This window comes from Scyliorhinus torazame, chromosome 3, assembly GCF_047496885.1.
Source record: "Scyliorhinus torazame isolate Kashiwa2021f chromosome 3, sScyTor2.1, whole genome shotgun sequence".
NCBI classification, from domain to species: Eukaryota; Metazoa; Chordata; class Chondrichthyes; order Carcharhiniformes; family Scyliorhinidae; genus Scyliorhinus; species Scyliorhinus torazame.
In genome coordinates this window covers 193,674,270-193,690,216 of record NC_092709.1, presented here as the reverse complement: position 1 = coordinate 193,690,216, position 15,947 = coordinate 193,674,270, and the positions used below count along the sequence as shown (strand labels likewise).

Sequence of the window (15,947 nt, the reverse complement as noted above, 5' to 3'; positions counted from 1 at the left end):
GCATCAGAGGAATCGTGGATGTAGGTGGGAAGGAACTGGGTAAGAGGAAAGAGTATGGAGTCAAGGTAGGAAGAAATTAGTTCAGTGGATCAGAAATAAGCACAGTGGTTAGCACTGTTGCTTCACAGCACCAGGGACATGGGTGCAATTCCCAGTTTGGGTCACTGTCTGTGCATAGTATGCACGTTTTCCCCGTGCCTGTGTGGGTTTCCTCCGTGCTTGTTAGATAAATTGGATATTCTGAATTCTCCCTCCGTGTACCCAAACAGGTGCTGGAGTGTGGTGATTAGGGGCTTTTCACAGTAACTTCATTGCAGTGTTAATGTAAGCCTACCTGTGACAATAATAAAGATTATTGTTATTATTATTGTGGGCCTACTGGGACAGTCCTGTTGTGGATTTTGTGGAGGAGGTAGAAGCGGTCAATACGGGTTTGGGAGACTATGAGGTTGGAAGCGGTGGAGGGAAGATCTCCAGAGGAAATTAGGTCAGTAACCGCACTTAAGTAAATTGGCTGTGCACCACAAAAATAATTAGAGGGTACATCAATCCAAAGCACTTTTTTCCTGGTCTTTCCTTTGGAGAGCATCCAAAGCCAATGCTTCCTAACTCTACCCCGCAAAGGAATTTGCCTACTACATACATGAACAACCACTTCCCTTAATGGCCTCCATTGCAGCTTTACCCTGCAAATCACCATGGGCTAGGTGTCTTCCTAAATCACTGGAATTAGCTCTTCCCAGTTGTGTATTTTTATCTTTTGATATTTTCTGGTCTCTTCACATAATTACTCCCAACTAAATGATGTGGTTACTAGAATATAGATCAGTATGGTTCAAAGGAATTACAATGTCAGCCAAACCTGCAGAGATCAGAGATTGGTCATATTATACAAAATATATGCAAAGGATGGGGTGAACCTTGTAGGGCTCCCAAACTATCACAGGGCTCAGATTTTGAGCCACAGGCTCCCCTTCCTCAGAGATAACCATGTTGACTGTGGAGAAGAGATTCTGGCAGAACAACCCTGGATGGACTGGATTAATACCACCAATTGCAAGTGGCAGGTGGTGAGCCCAAACAGCCCTTTAACATCAGAAACCACTTTTAGTGATGAGATTGAGTAGGCCCAGGATGTTGTGTGGCAACTTGGACGCTAACTCTGGCTGAGCTGACAAAGGCCGTCAAGTCCTTCGAGACGAGTAAAACTCCCGGAAGCGACGGCTTACCGGTTGAGTTGTATTCGGCTCTGTAGGACTGGATGGGCCCAGACCTGCTGGAAGTGTACAAGAGTATGCTTCTGGAGGGCAGCATGTCAGAGTCCATGAGAAAAGGCATCATCACCCTCATCTACAAGCAGAAGGGGGAAAGGGAAGAAATTCGAAATTGGCGACCCATTTCACTGTTGAATGTGGATTACAAAATTCTAGCCAAGGTCATCGCCAATCGGGTCAAGTCTGCTCTGGAGTTGGTGATCCGCCCTGACCAGACCTGTGCTGTACCCGGCAGGAAGATCTCTGATAGTCTCGCGCTACTCAGGGATACGATCGCCTACGTGCAGGACAGGAGGGTGGACACCTGCCTCATCAGCCTTGACCAGGAGAAGGCTTTTGACAGAATATCGCACACCTACATGATGGAAGTGCTCTCCAAAATGGGGTTTGGGGAGGGAATTCGCAATTGGATCAAACTGCTCTACACAAACATCTATAGTGCAGTCTCAATCAATGGGTGGGAATCAGAAAAGTTCCAGATCAAATCTGGAGTCAGGCAGGGCTGCCCCCTCTCTTCTGCCCTGTTTGTGTGCTGCATAGAACCTTTTGCCGAGTCCATCAGGAAGGATCCGGGTATAAGAGGAGTGACGATCCCAGGCAGTAGAGGCATGCAAGTCAAGGCCTCCCTGTACATGGACGATGTCGCCGTCTTCTGCTCGGATCCTGCGTCTGTACGCAGGCTCTTGAATGCCTGTGACCAGTTTGAACTGGCCTCGGGAGCCAAGGTAAACCGTGGCAAGAGTGAGGCCATGTTCTTTGGGAACTGGGCCGACCGGTCCTTTGTCCCCTTCACTGTCAGGTCAGATTACCTGAAGGTGCTGGGGATATGGTTCGGAGTGGCTGGGGCGTGCACCAAAAATTGGGAGGAGCGCATAGCCAAGGTAAGACAGAAACTGGGCTGGTGGGAGCAACGCTCCCTCTCTATTGCGGGCAAAACCCTGGTCATCAGGTGTGAGGTACTCTCGGTGTTACTGTACGTGGCGCAGGTCTGGCCAATAACCCGACCCTACGCCACAGCAGTCACCCGGGCCATCTTCAAATTTATCTGGAGATCCAAGATGGACCGTGGCTGAAGGGACACCATGTACAAACTGGAGAAGGGAGGGAGGAACGTACCCAACGCCTCCCTCATCCTGTTGGCCACCTTTGTGTGCAGCTGCATCAAGCTGTGCGTGGACCCCCGGTATGCAAACACCAAGTGTCACTACATACGGAGGTTCTACCTGTCCCCGGTGTTACGAAGGATGGGCCTGGCCTCATTGCCGCGGAACGCTCCAAGTAGTTGGACCGTTCCGTACCACCTGTCCTTAGTGGAAAAGTTTTTGAAGAAAAACACCTTTGACCACAAGGCAATGAAGCAGTGGTCAGCACGTAATGTCCTCGAGGCCCTCAGGGAAAAGGAGACCGTGGAGGACGTTGGATGGTTCCCTGAGCAGACTGTCAGAGTCATCTGGCAGAACGCCTCATCACCAGAACTTTCAAACAAGCACCAAGACCTAGCTTGGCTGGTGGTGAGAAGGGCCCTCCCTGTCAGATTCTTCATGCACACCCGAAGGCTCTGCGCCAATGCACGCTGCCCTCGGAGCGGATGTGGGGGAAATGAGACGGTCACCCACCTCCTTGTGGAATGTGTCTTTGCAAAGAAGGTCTGGAGAGACATGCAGTGGTACTTGTCAAGGTTCATCCCGAGCAGCTCTGTGACACAAGACTCTGTGCTCTACGGACTGTTTCCAGGGACACACACCGAGACAAACATCAACTGCTGCTGGAAGGTCATCAATTCGGTGAAAGACGCTCTTTGGTCTGCCCGAAACTTGCTGATCTTCCAGTGCAAAGAATTGTCCTCGACCGAGTGTTGCAGACTGGCACATTCCAAGGTCCAGGGCTACGTGCTGAGGGACGCACTCAAGCTTGGGGCAGCTGCCGCTAAGGCGCAATGGGGAAAGACCACTGTGTAAGGTCTTACCAGCAAATGTACACCGAGGGCCGGGTAACAGAGTAAACCCCCCTCGGTCTGGGCAACCAACACTCTAATGTATAAAAGAAACATGACAATGTAAATATTTAAGAAGGAATTGTAATGTAAAGAGTGATATGTGTATAATATTATCAAAATTGAATGGAAGAAAGTCAAGGCAATGTGTAACTCTGATGGGAATGTACAGTCAAGACAATTCAAAATGTTCTGTAATATTTATGATAAATTTTATGAATAAAGTATTTTTTTTTGAATTAAAAAAAACTTGGCTCAGGTACAGATCAGCAAATGTAACTCAGTGATGGAGTGCGGGAAACACTGGGAGGTCATGCGGCTGAACCAGGAAGGTGAATGTCAACTTTAAACTTTACCATGCCCTGAATATTATGCTCATCCGGAATGCACGATCAGCGGGCCGGAAGGAAACACGGAATGCGTTTCTGAGCACGTTCAGCCCCCGAACGTGATTTCACGCTGGCTGGCCATTACAAAGAGAGACCTCATGGGATTTTGTTATGATTGCTTGTGATTCCCTGGAGAGTAGTTTAGACGTGGGTACAGTAAGAAGCCTTACAACACAAGGTTAAAGTAGGTGCTTAGGTAAGCAGGTACTGGGACCTCTCAGTCGATAAAGATTATGTAATTAATGGGAGGAGTCAGGTCTGTAGCATGCAGTTTAGCTTTTAGTTTTGCTAGGGGTTTTAAGCGGAGCAGCAGTCTTTGCAAAATGCTGTCAGGTTAAGCAGTAGTCTGACACAAACAGATGGATTTTCAGGCTGTTACCTGAAAGGACCTCTCGCACCTTTCAAGCAATATTTTCAAGAAATCTCGAGACAAGTGTACAGTAGGTAAACCTGTGTTTGCTAACTTTATTTATAAGTGGTTTCTAACCCGTGATGGGCTTTGCTTAATTGGAGATAGAGTAGGGGTAAATTAGGAGTAAGAATGGTTTCATTTTATTTTAAGAATTGGTTTTTTATATAAATTTAGAGTACCCAATTCATTTTCTTTCCAATTAAGGGGCAATTTAGCGTGGCCAATCTGCCTATGCTGCACATGACACTTTGGGTTGTGAGGGTGTGACCCACGTGGACACGGGAAGAATGTGCATACTTTGGGCAGCACAAGTGGGTAGCACTTGGCTTCACAGCGCCAGGATCCCAGGTTCGATTCCCCGCGGGGTCACTGTGCGGAGTCTGAACGTTATCCCCGTGTCTGCGTGGGTTTCCTCCGGATGCTCCGGTTTCCTCCCACAGTCCAAAGATGTGCAGGTTAGGTGGATTAGCCATGATAAATTGCACTTAAGTGTCCAAAAAGGTTAGGAAGAGTTATTGGGTTACGGGGATAGGGTGGAAGTGAGGGCTTGAGTGGGTCGGTGCAGACTCGATGGGCCGAATGGCCTCCTTCTGCACTGTATGTTCTATGTTCTACACGGACAGCGACCCGGGGCTGGGATCGAATCTGGCGCCGTGGGCAGCAGTGCTAACCACTGCTCCACCTTGCCGCCCCAAGAATTGTTTTAACTGTTAATTGAAAAGCTAGTTTCTGTGATCTTTAATCCTGTGTTTGTTTTAATATAAAAGATACCTATGGGTCAGTGAAATCACTCTTGGGGAGAAGTCTCCTTTCCTCAGTTTTAATATCCTAACAAATGTTGGGGTCTGGTCTGGGACCTTAAGGAGTGAAAGCATGAAGCCCACTTGGCCCATCTGGCAACCAAAGAAGTGTATGGGCCCCATATCTTTACTGGACTTAATTGCCAGCTTAATTGTAAGTGGGTGCACCTCTGGCTCTGCGCGTACCGGCCGAGTAAAATGTAACGTGAATGCACAATGACATTAGGATGTGGCGCCCAGCATCTTCTCGAATGATTTCACGTGCTGTCGGGTCAGGCATCCGCTTGCTCAAACAACATATAATTCTGGCCTGTGTCTCTGCTCTTGTCTACCTTTTTTACATACTTACCCTGGACAGTGACTCTGTTTCACAGGACAGGCAACTAGATCAAAAGATGGGGAGAGGGGCTGGTGAGAGTTTGTATGTGCATGTATGTGGGGGTGGGGGCTGTTGTTGGAAAAGAGGCCGTTGAGTGACTGAGTTGATGTCGAAAAGGAAGGTTGAGAAGAGGGGCAGAGAAGCAAGAGTGGGGTAAAGGGGGCGTTGGGAAGAGAGATGCACGTGTGTGCGGAGTGGGGGAGTGGGCTGATTACAATGTGTGTGGCAGAATGGAGATGAGGTGTTTCGCTGAACCTTCTGTCACCAGGGAATGTAGAGAGCTTGGCTGAAATTCACACGTACATAAAAAACATTTTACAATGTACTTTAAAACTCAGATTTTTATATTTATATGAGAGATCATCATGATCAATCACACACCATTAATAATTATGTACTAAATGTAACTATGCTGCTTCATTGTTGTTCTGCTTTTGCAGGCATCTAGGGTCACATTAATTTTCAATTGTTAAAATTGAGTCACACAGGAAAATCATTTGGGAAACTTACCTCAATAGAGCTAGGCTACACTTTAAACAAAATGTTAAGGATTGTTTCTCCTGCAGGATCTTTTGATGCGTCCACAGATGCTGACACAGGGCTTGGGACACTGTCCTCAGTCGACTGGGCTGCCTCAGGGTCCTAATTTCCAACTGATTAGGAGTATCATTCATCACGTGGCGAGCAAGAAACATATTGGACAACATTGCGCTAGATGGTTCTGTAACACAACTCTGCTTGCTCTAATATATTTCTTAGAATCAGATCTAACACTGTTTCCTTCCTATTTGGGCTAGAGATTCATAAAACAATTCTCCTGTTCACTTAAAATTTTACCCTCCTTCCCTACCCTTAGTGCCATGTTTCCAGTCTATATCAGGGTAGTCTAATAAAATCTGATGAAGCCATTTGACATTTCTTCACAAATTTGCTCATCTGTCTCCTTCTGAATGATTGAAGTCCAAAGTCCAAGTAACGCAACAGCTTTCCCTCTATTTGTCAAATCAACCCTAATAAACATCCTACGTGGGACTTGAGATTGCTCAGTATTGCTGCTTCTTCTCCTCGATCATCCTGCAACATGAGGTGATTTAGAAATATTGCAAACCCATTCCTGACCTTGTTTGTGCTATGTCTCATATAACAATTTGCGCCTGCAACTTTTCAACTTTTAACTCTACAATCAAAATTGATGTGCATATAATTTAATTCATCCTTTGCCATTTTTATAATGGTCCCTGCAATTTTTGAGCCATTTCTAATTTTATTACTATTTACTCCGCTAATCTCATAATTTTTTGCTGTTGATTTGTAGTAGAGTTTTACACGCCTAAAATAGTTTTTGCCTAGTTAACATCTCACAGATCACAGGAAATATTAGGGAAACATGCCTGTAGTTTTACTTGCATAAAAACAAAAACTGATGGAAATATTCTACAACTAGGCAGCACCTTTGGAGAAAAACAGTTATTAGCCTGTAACGTCTGAACTCTAAGGCAGTGTATCTAGTCAGGAAACAGGTATTTTTAAGTAGGTTATATTTGTGAGTATTAGAAATAGAGTATAGCTTTATGTAAGTTTAATTTTCTGTTTTTGTATTTGAAAGGGTTAATGACTTCAGTTGGGTTTAGATGCAGGTGATAAGAGTTTACAATGTGAAATCAAGCAGGGCTTACAGGAAAAGTAGGTCATTGCTCAGCAACCAGAAACCACTCTAGGATAGAAACAACATTTCAGTTAGTTTTAAGATGGATCTAGGGGAAGTTGGCCAGGACAAGGGAGCTGCAGGGAGCAGACTTCCCAAAATAACAAATGAAAGACAGAAACCAGTTAGTTGGAACAAAAGTATGTTTCCGGAAGACAGCAAAATTAAAGGCACAAAGAACAAGCAGTTGAACAAGATCCTGTTTGGTGAAGTTAAATACAGAGGAAGTGCTCTGAGTTAAACAGACAGCTGCAAGAACCTGATTTAAAGTCAGTTTGGTGAGAAGCCATATATCTGAAGTTTGGTAACATCTTAATACAGTCTGTGAAGCAGTGGCGTTCTATTGGTGTGGCTGGGTACCTGAGAGATTGTGTGTAAACCTGAATGTATGTGGTAATCCAAGGCAGAGGAATACTGGAAGGAGAGATTGAAATGCTGGAAGTGGATCCATGGTGAAGGCATTCGAGGGACAGCACTGGTTGTGAGATGATTCCAAGTGTGTTTCTTTGAGAATGGAGCTTGAAAGCCCTAGTGTGGAAATCCAGTGAGACAAGTTGGAGGATTTGATGAGAAAGCCACTGCAATTGCATTGATGGCATTATTATACTATTTATTATTATTTTTAAAAGTACACAGTTCCTGTAAACCAATCGGCCAACTGTGGTCAGACACATCCCACTCTGAAAACAAGTGACTGATGCCACCCAATACAATTGCCCTCCATGGGACGCACCACAGGGCCCTGCCTGGTTGACAACCCCCTTCCACTTCACACCCTCCCCCGACTGATGTCCTCTCTGATGGACACCACCCTCCCCTCACCAACTGCCTCCTCTGACTGACATCCAATCAACGGTAGGTACCAGGACACTGCACTGTATGGATTTTGCCCAGCCTGAGTCGGAAGGTCGGGCGAGATACAGGCCGGGTGAGATAGGAGTTTTTAAAGTAAGATACTACAAACCGAGTGATAATCCAACTCAATTGCTGCACCATTTGACGTTATGGCCCAATGTTTCAGGCCGAAAAGTCATGTTGACCTGAAACATTGGGCGTGATTCAATGGCACAAAAACAGAGTCCCGTTTTGGGGGCATTGAGCCTGCAGCTCTGACAAAGACCATGCTATGCAATGGCACTTGGCCTTGGCAGGCAACTCCCCACTCATTTCCTAAGTTCAGGAAGATGATTTGCGGATCATGGCGCCATTTTAAAAGGATGCCTGACCTTTCGACCCCCCCTCAGCTCCCTCCCGTGGCCTCCAGACCATCCCCTCCCCACTGAACCCAACTCACCTCTTACGGGGTCCTCGAGCCCAAACTCACCCCACCTCTCATGGGCATGCACCCCAGGCCCGGCCCACGGCACAGGTAACCTGGCATCCCTGCAGTGCCCCTGCCAGCCTGTGCCCAGGTTCCAGGAATACAAGGGTATCATCCTGAGTCCGACTACTCAGGGAATCTAAAGACTTGGGAGACACCCCCCCCCCCCCCCCCCCAGGTGCCATTATGCCTGGCAAGTGTCCTGGCAAGGACTCCCAGGCAAGTCCGTTAGTTCCCGGGCGCTGGGAGAATCCGGTGCAGGCGTATTTGAATGAGGGCAATGGCTGATTTAAATATGCTAATTTGGATCATGCCCCATGAGAGATCCAGATCACGACGCGAGATTCAATGGCCTCATGGCATCACAAGGTCGGGCACAATGAGCCGGGTAAATCACTCTCATTAATGCTGTTTCTTCTCTCCACAAGAGCTGCCCGAATGCAGCATATTTGTAGCATTTTTGGTTTTATTTCAGATTTTCAGCATCTGCAGCATTTTATTTTTGTAATAATGTTTAACCTTGCCGAAGCTGTTCATAATCTGATGAGATTTGTACATTTACGTTATTCCAACTCAATTTTTCATTACTGCTACTGAAATTTACAATGTTATGCCTTGGGATTGTCTCTTAAATTTAAAGTATTATGCCCTGCTGCCTCACGGCGCTGAGGTCCCAGGCTCGATCCCGGCTCTGGGTCACTGTCCGTGTGGAGTTTGCACATTCTCCCAGTGTTTGCGTACGTTTTGCCCCCATAACCCAAAGATGTGCAGGCTAGGTGGATTGACCATGCTAAATTGCCCCTTAATTGGAAAAAATGAATTGGGTACTCTTAAATGTATATTAAAATCTTTAAAAAAAAGTATTATGGAGTATTATGCTCTGAATTTTGCCTGACCACAAGCTTGTACAGCTTGTTTGCTCAAGGATTAAAGGGGGTCACCGGTTGTCTGACTGGGAAGAAGGTGCTGGGTGCTCACACCTGGTTGCTTCATGCAGTGATAACAGCAACTGTCTGAACAACCAACTATGCTGTGTTAAACTCGGTGTCTCACGGGAGGTGTTAGGAACGCAATACTTCATGAATGGTTGCACTTTAAACTGTCTACTAAATTCTAAGCTAGAAAGGGGATGGAGGAAGAAAGGACAGCTATTCACCATTTTTACCTAGGTATATAGTTCATGTGCTCCATATTGCCATGGAGATGAGATCGGAGGGTGAACAAGTTCATAGAAAGCCATAGTAGTATCAAGTAAATGGTTTCCTAAAATATCCCTGAAATTCACAGGCATAAGTGACTTTGCAGCCATCTGAGAGGCACAAAGCAGCTAGTCATGCACCTGAAGCAGAGAAAATGCTGACACCATTACAATGCAGGTGGGAGCCGTATTTGCATTGAAGAGATTGCGTTCATGAGCATTTAAAGCAGAAGATTCCCCTATTTTGAGGGAACAATATCTCCAGTGAAATCCTCACAGTGAGCGTCAGTTCCACGATTAGAAATCATCCAGCGTGGAAGGAAAAAAAGGGAACAGGTCTTCAGACTGGTGCCAGGAGAATGAAATGTCGAGGTAGGGATTGTGTAAGGTATCGGGTGATTTTTGGTCATGTTAAAAGTTAAATGGGCGAAACTTTTCTGGAATTTTGATAAGTTGCCTACACAATTGACTTAACACGATGTAGCTTTTTGTTTGCTACAGTAGAAGTCTTAAAACTTGAAACCTTGTCATGTGATCCTTTCTGTCAATCGTATGGAAAGGAAACAGAATTGTGATATCATCCTGCCAATGAACAAGTATTCTGGAGAAGATATACGAAGAGCACCAGGGGATTGGGAAGTGTAGAAGAGTCAGACAGTCTGTATACTGGCCGGGCATCAACAAAGATGTTGACAATTACCTGTAAGAGTGTAGTGTTTGTCAAACACATCAACCATCCCAAAGGAAAGAAACCTTCTCAGCGCTCGGGTCCCAGCTTCGATTCCCCACTGGGTCACTGTCTGTGCGGAGTCTGCACATTCTCCCAGTGTCTGCGTGGGTTTCCTCCGGGTGCTCCGGATTCCTCTCAGTCCAAAGATGTGCAGGTTAGGTGGATTGGCCATGATAAATTGCCTTTAGTGACCAAAACGGTTAGATGGGGTTATTGGGTTAGGGGGAGAGGATGGAAGTGAAGGCTTGAATGGGTCGGTGCAGACTCGATGGGCCGAATGGCCTCCTTCTACACTGTATGTTCTATGTTCTTTGTCGAAAGTGAGATAATCACACAGCAAAGATCTATTTCATAAGACATGATTATTTAATCTTTATACATTAGTATTCCAATTATCCCAAAGTCATTACGTTGTCAGATTCGACTGCTCACTCAGTCTTAAGAGCGGCAAAGTCTGTATTTGCTAGACACGGCATTCCATTCAGTCATTACGGATAACGAACCATGCTTGCGGAGTTGCGAATGGTTGTCATTTGCAGAAGCATACAACTTCCAACACATTACCCCGAGTCCATTATATCCCCAATCGAATGGGAAAGCTGAAACGGGAGTTGGAATAGTGGAACAACTATTCAAAAAGGCACATGATGATGAGAAGGATTTTTCACTGGTGCTGCTGAGCTACAACTTTGGAGTCAGGTTTGTCGCCTGCCCAAATGTTCATGAGAAGGAAGATACACATGACATTACTGCCTTAACGATTCAGAGCATGGATGGCCATTTGTTGCATGACAGAATGAAACAACAAAAATGCAAACAACAAGCGTATTACAATAGAAATGCAAAGCCATTACTGCCACTGCATGAAGGTGACTTTGTCAAGATTTGCAATCCTGGTGGATGGATGGACCTGGCTAAGGTGCTAAATGAAGTTGCACCAAGATCATATGTAGCAAGTGATGCGACCATCAATTCACTGAGAGACACATTGAGAAGTAAACCGTGGTTTTAATCAGCTTACAACTGAGCCTGCCTGTGACCAGTACAACAATGAATGCGGCCCTGCAGGTCAGCTGCTTTTATACTTCCTGTAAGGGGTGGAGCCATGAGCGAGCCCGTACATGCCCCAACATATCCCCCTGTGGGTGAAGCCGTACAATGGCCCACAGGTGGAGCCCACAGGGTTAAACACATAACGTAACATGATACAGCAGTAACATGATTAACAGTAGTTCCATTCACCACAGCAAGGACTGCAACTGGGCGACTGTTTCGCAGAAACAGACGAGCATTATTGAAAGTAAAACAGCCAGTGCAATTTCCAGAGCCAACTCCAGCAAACCAGGACAATTTGTTTCCTACCATTGACTTTCCTACAGCTCTGTTATCAAATACAAGAGACAAATCCAATGCTATTAAAATAACATTGAGAAGGTCAGGAAGGAATAGAAAACCGCAGAATTGTTTAAACTTAGACACTAAATAACTACAACTCTGTAATTGTAATCATGATATGTGCTAACTTGATGCATGAACTGTATGAACACATTCTAGACTATGTATGTAAAAAAAAAAGTCAGAAAAGATTCAAGCATTCTTTCAAAGAAAAGGGGATGTGACATTATAGCAATGTTCAGTATAGAAAGAGCCAATGTCATGTTACAATTAACCACGAGATGGAGCTAGATGCAGTACTATATAAAGCACTGACTCTCAGACTTCTGGGAGGGTGAAGGCTGGAGTAGCGTGCATAGAGAGGATAAGAGTACAGTTAGAGTAGAGAAACTAGTGTCAGTAGTGTAGATTACTATAGTTATTGTTTACTATAGGAGTAAGTGGTCGAGCTTAATTTAAGTAGTGTAAATAAATGTTAGCTTTGTTAATGAACTTAGTTTCTGTGGTCTTTATGAACACTACAACATCCATCCTAAGAACTTAGCTTCTGTGGTCTTTGTGAACACTACGACATCCATCCTAAAAACACCACACAACATGGGAGCTGTAATTTATTTTTAAAATCAGAAGGTTAAAGCACCATTGTTGAGATATTGCAGAGGACCTTTACACTCCATAGCAGCACCCGCATCCTATGAATATTAAAAACAATCAAACTTTACTTGGTTAAAATCTTTGAATAGTTAACGTATTTATACGCAATACCAGCAACTTAGGGTTGGCAGGGAAGTCACATACAGCTATCTACTATCTTTTGGATAAGATATCAAACCAAAGCCCTGCCTACCCACTCAGGTGGGTGTGAAAGATCCCATGACGCTAAGAACAGGGGAGGTTTGCCCAGTATCATGGCTAACATCTAACTCTTAACCAACATCACAGATTATCTGCTCATGTACCTAACTGCTTCCTATTGGACCTTGCGGTGTGCAAGTCTGCTGTGTTTAAGTTACAAGAAATGCATGCCAAAAATATCTTCATTGGCTACAAAGCACTTTGAGACAATTTGAGATCATGAAAGATGTCATACGAACATATATTCATTCTGAACTGAAGAATTTAATGGAAGAGCACAGAACAATTTTATTAAAAGCCTTTTATTGAGATCAGAAACATTTATGTATCAATTTTATCTAGATTAAAGCATAAAGATAATCTATGGCACAACAGTACAGTATGTGCTTTTATAATGCACAACTTTGTCCCCCAGAAACAAAAAGCCGGCTTTAACTGGCAGGTAAATGCCACGCATTGACGTGTACATTTTAGAAAATACTGTTGAGACTAAATTTACTTAGCACTCCTTGAATTCTTATCCCCTCAAATTGATTGCCCTGTAAAGAAGAATGTTTTGCCGTTCTGAATTAAGAGGAACACATCCAAGTATAACTGGTGGCCAGATCTATATGATGATGAAGCCTTTGGTGTGGCAGGTGCTTCATAACATTGGTAGAAATATATATATTTTTAAATCTCAACAACCTAGGCACCATTAGAAATCAAGAGTTATTAGTTTCTACAACTAAATGGTTAAATGTGTGAAATATTCCAAATTAGACTTTCTGCAATAATCCAACTGAAATGTAAAGGAAATGCTTACACAGTACATTGAAATGCCTCAAGTTACTTGTATGTCTGAAGCCATTTAATTACAAAAGCAGAAATAGCTTTTCTAAATTATGTTTCCAATACTGTTGCAATTAATAATCATGATTAAAAGCACCAAGGCTCACGTGAACCATGCCCTAATAGTACAATGTACATAGGGAACCAAAAAAGCAATTATTTCCATGTAGTGAATGAACAAATGGAGCATTTAGTAAAGCAATGGATGTTTGGAGTGCCTCAGGAAATCTATACCATAGACGGAAAGGTTTAACAACTTAGTAGTATGGCATTAGCTTACAAAATATTCACGTGCTTCATATTTTGCAAAACATTTAAGGTTCATAATTTGACATTTTAACACTAATTTCACCAGTGATAAGCATAATTCAGAAGTAATAAAACTGCAAAAACACTTGTCATCTTAAGGAGGTGATAGAGGCATGAATATATAATTAGCTTTTATCCATTATGCTGGTTAGATTGTGGTGCAATGAAAAATAGATTTCTATAAGTTTCTTTTCATAGATTTGAGTACATTTCTTAATTTTGTCAATGCAGGGGTGAAGATACTTAAATTCTCAATGGACTATTTCCACATCTAATAAGGGAACTTAGAATATTGAAACCCTTTTGAGTATATCTGATGTGGATTAGTCTTTCCAGTTTGCAAACTTTAATTTCTAAGCAAGAGGAACAAGGCTTTGAGGCAAGCTTCACAATTTTGGAATGTTCAGTCCAGTACATTGTAAATGGAGGAATTATCACTTGCATACGGTACAGGTTATCCTCTGTTAAATTATTTAACTTTTTCTTATATCCATGATTTGCTGCACCTTCAATAAAATTACTCAGCGAAGGAAGAGAAATTTCAGACTGGAGTTCTTTTGAATCGTACTACCTGCCACAAAATCAATAAATTGTTTAATTTAACAGTAAGTTGGCAATATAAAAACAGGCTGCGTGGAATTCGACTTAGCAATGCCCTTGGGATTCTACTCAACTGCACATCAGAGGAAGATTTCTGTTCTTACTCATTTTCTTTAGTCGTTGTAATTTTTAATACTCTGCAATGGTTCCACAAGTTGGTTGTGCACATGCATTAAACCTAACAAGAAACAAAGGGTTCATCAATAGGAAGGCTTACAAAATAGTGCAGGTTATCAGCTTTGTGTTTCATATGCACAGATTTCTGATCTACCATTTATTGCAAGTTGTTTAAAATCATGATTGCACCTAACAAATTTGCCACAAATCTGCCTGAGTAAAATAGTATGTCACAGGTGTAAAAGGTAAATCATATCAAGCTTTACAAAACTTTATAACTAATTTGTACTATCTGTTAAAACTTGACTTCTTTGAGCAACACAAGGAGTTATTAGGACAGGTAATCAAAGCTTAATTGGCGAGGCAGGTTTTAAAGTGTCTAACAAAAAAGGGTACATGCAGAGGGATTTAGGAGGGTAATTCCACAGCTTAAGGTCTCTGCAGCAAATGGTGAAATGATGAGCGATCAGACCAGGATTAACCCTAAAAGCAGAATATAGGGAGTTAGGAAGTTGAAAAGTAGGACTGCAAAAGGTAGTGATCTCAGGATTACTACCACATGCTAGGCAGAGAAGAAATTGCAGGATATATTGTCTGAATACGTGGCCAAAGAGATGGTGTGAGGGGGCAGGTTTCAGATTCTGGGGACATGGGACCGGTTCTGGGGGAGGTGGGATTAGTACAAACTGGACGCGTTACATCTGGGCATAACAGGGACAGATGTCCTAGGGGGTATTTGCAAGAGTGGTTGAGGAGGGTTTAAACTAAAATGTCATGGAGCTAGGAACCTATGCATGAAGTCAGAGGAGGAGGAATCAAGGACAAAAACAAAAGCCGGTAAGGGGAATAAGAAAAGTGATAGGCAGAGAAACCGAGGACGAGAATCAAACAGGACTTCAAGGAAAAATAGTGAGTGATGAATCACATGATGTGAATGCAGGAGCAGCTGCGTTATTGCGAGCTGTGGCTCTGCTCATATTTCAATCTTTATTTTTATCCTTGGGTGGGCAGCACGGTGGCGCAGTGGGTTAGCCCTGCTGATTCACGGCACCGAGGTCCCAGGTTCGATCCCGGCTCGAGGTCACTGTCCGTGTGGAGTTTGCACATTCTCCCCGTGTTTGCCTTGGTCTCGCCCCTACAACCTAAAGATGTGCAGGCTAGGTGGATTGGCCATGCGAAATTGCCCCTTAATTGGAAAAAATGAATTGGTACTCTAAATTTATTTTTAAAATTTTTAAAAATGTATCCTTGTGCACATCTCGTGTCTTTTATTTGGTTTACATGGCATTTACCATGTACAGAGATTTACTGGTCAACGTTTCAGCAATTTTGAGTCGAGACAACATGTTTTAATACTTATTGATTCATGGCAGCATAACGAGTTGGGGTGGGACCTTGTCATTGGTAATACAGCTGCCTTTGAGAGGTTTCCGCCCTGACGATACAGGGTACACTGATGGATTATAATTTTAAAAATAAATTTAGAGTACCCAATTCATTTTTTTCAATTAAGGGGCAATTTAGCAAGGCCATTTCACCTACCCTGCACATCCTTGGGTTGTGGGGGTGAAACCCACTCAAACACGGGGAGAATGTGCAAACTCCACAGGGTCAGTGACCCAGAGCCGGGATCGAACCT

General features: G+C 43.6%; 1 protein-coding gene across 3 annotated transcripts in view; it reads right to left on the bottom strand.

Moving 5' to 3' along the window:
• Nucleotides 1-12,737: 12,737 nt before the first annotated feature.
• The window catches only part of LOC140408869 (glucosamine-6-phosphate deaminase 2), a 49,710-nt gene continuing 46,500 nt past the window's right edge, over nt 12,738-15,947 (bottom strand). For 2 of the 3 annotated variants that reach the window (XM_072496679.1, XM_072496681.1), the window contains one exon: nt 12,738-14,369. In XM_072496679.1, the coding sequence (XP_072352780.1) occupies nt 14,305-14,369 (65 nt within the window). In that variant the 3' untranslated portion in view covers nt 12,738-14,304. The remainder of the gene's footprint in view (nt 14,370-15,947) is intronic. The other variant, XM_072496680.1, reaches the window with a different exon arrangement.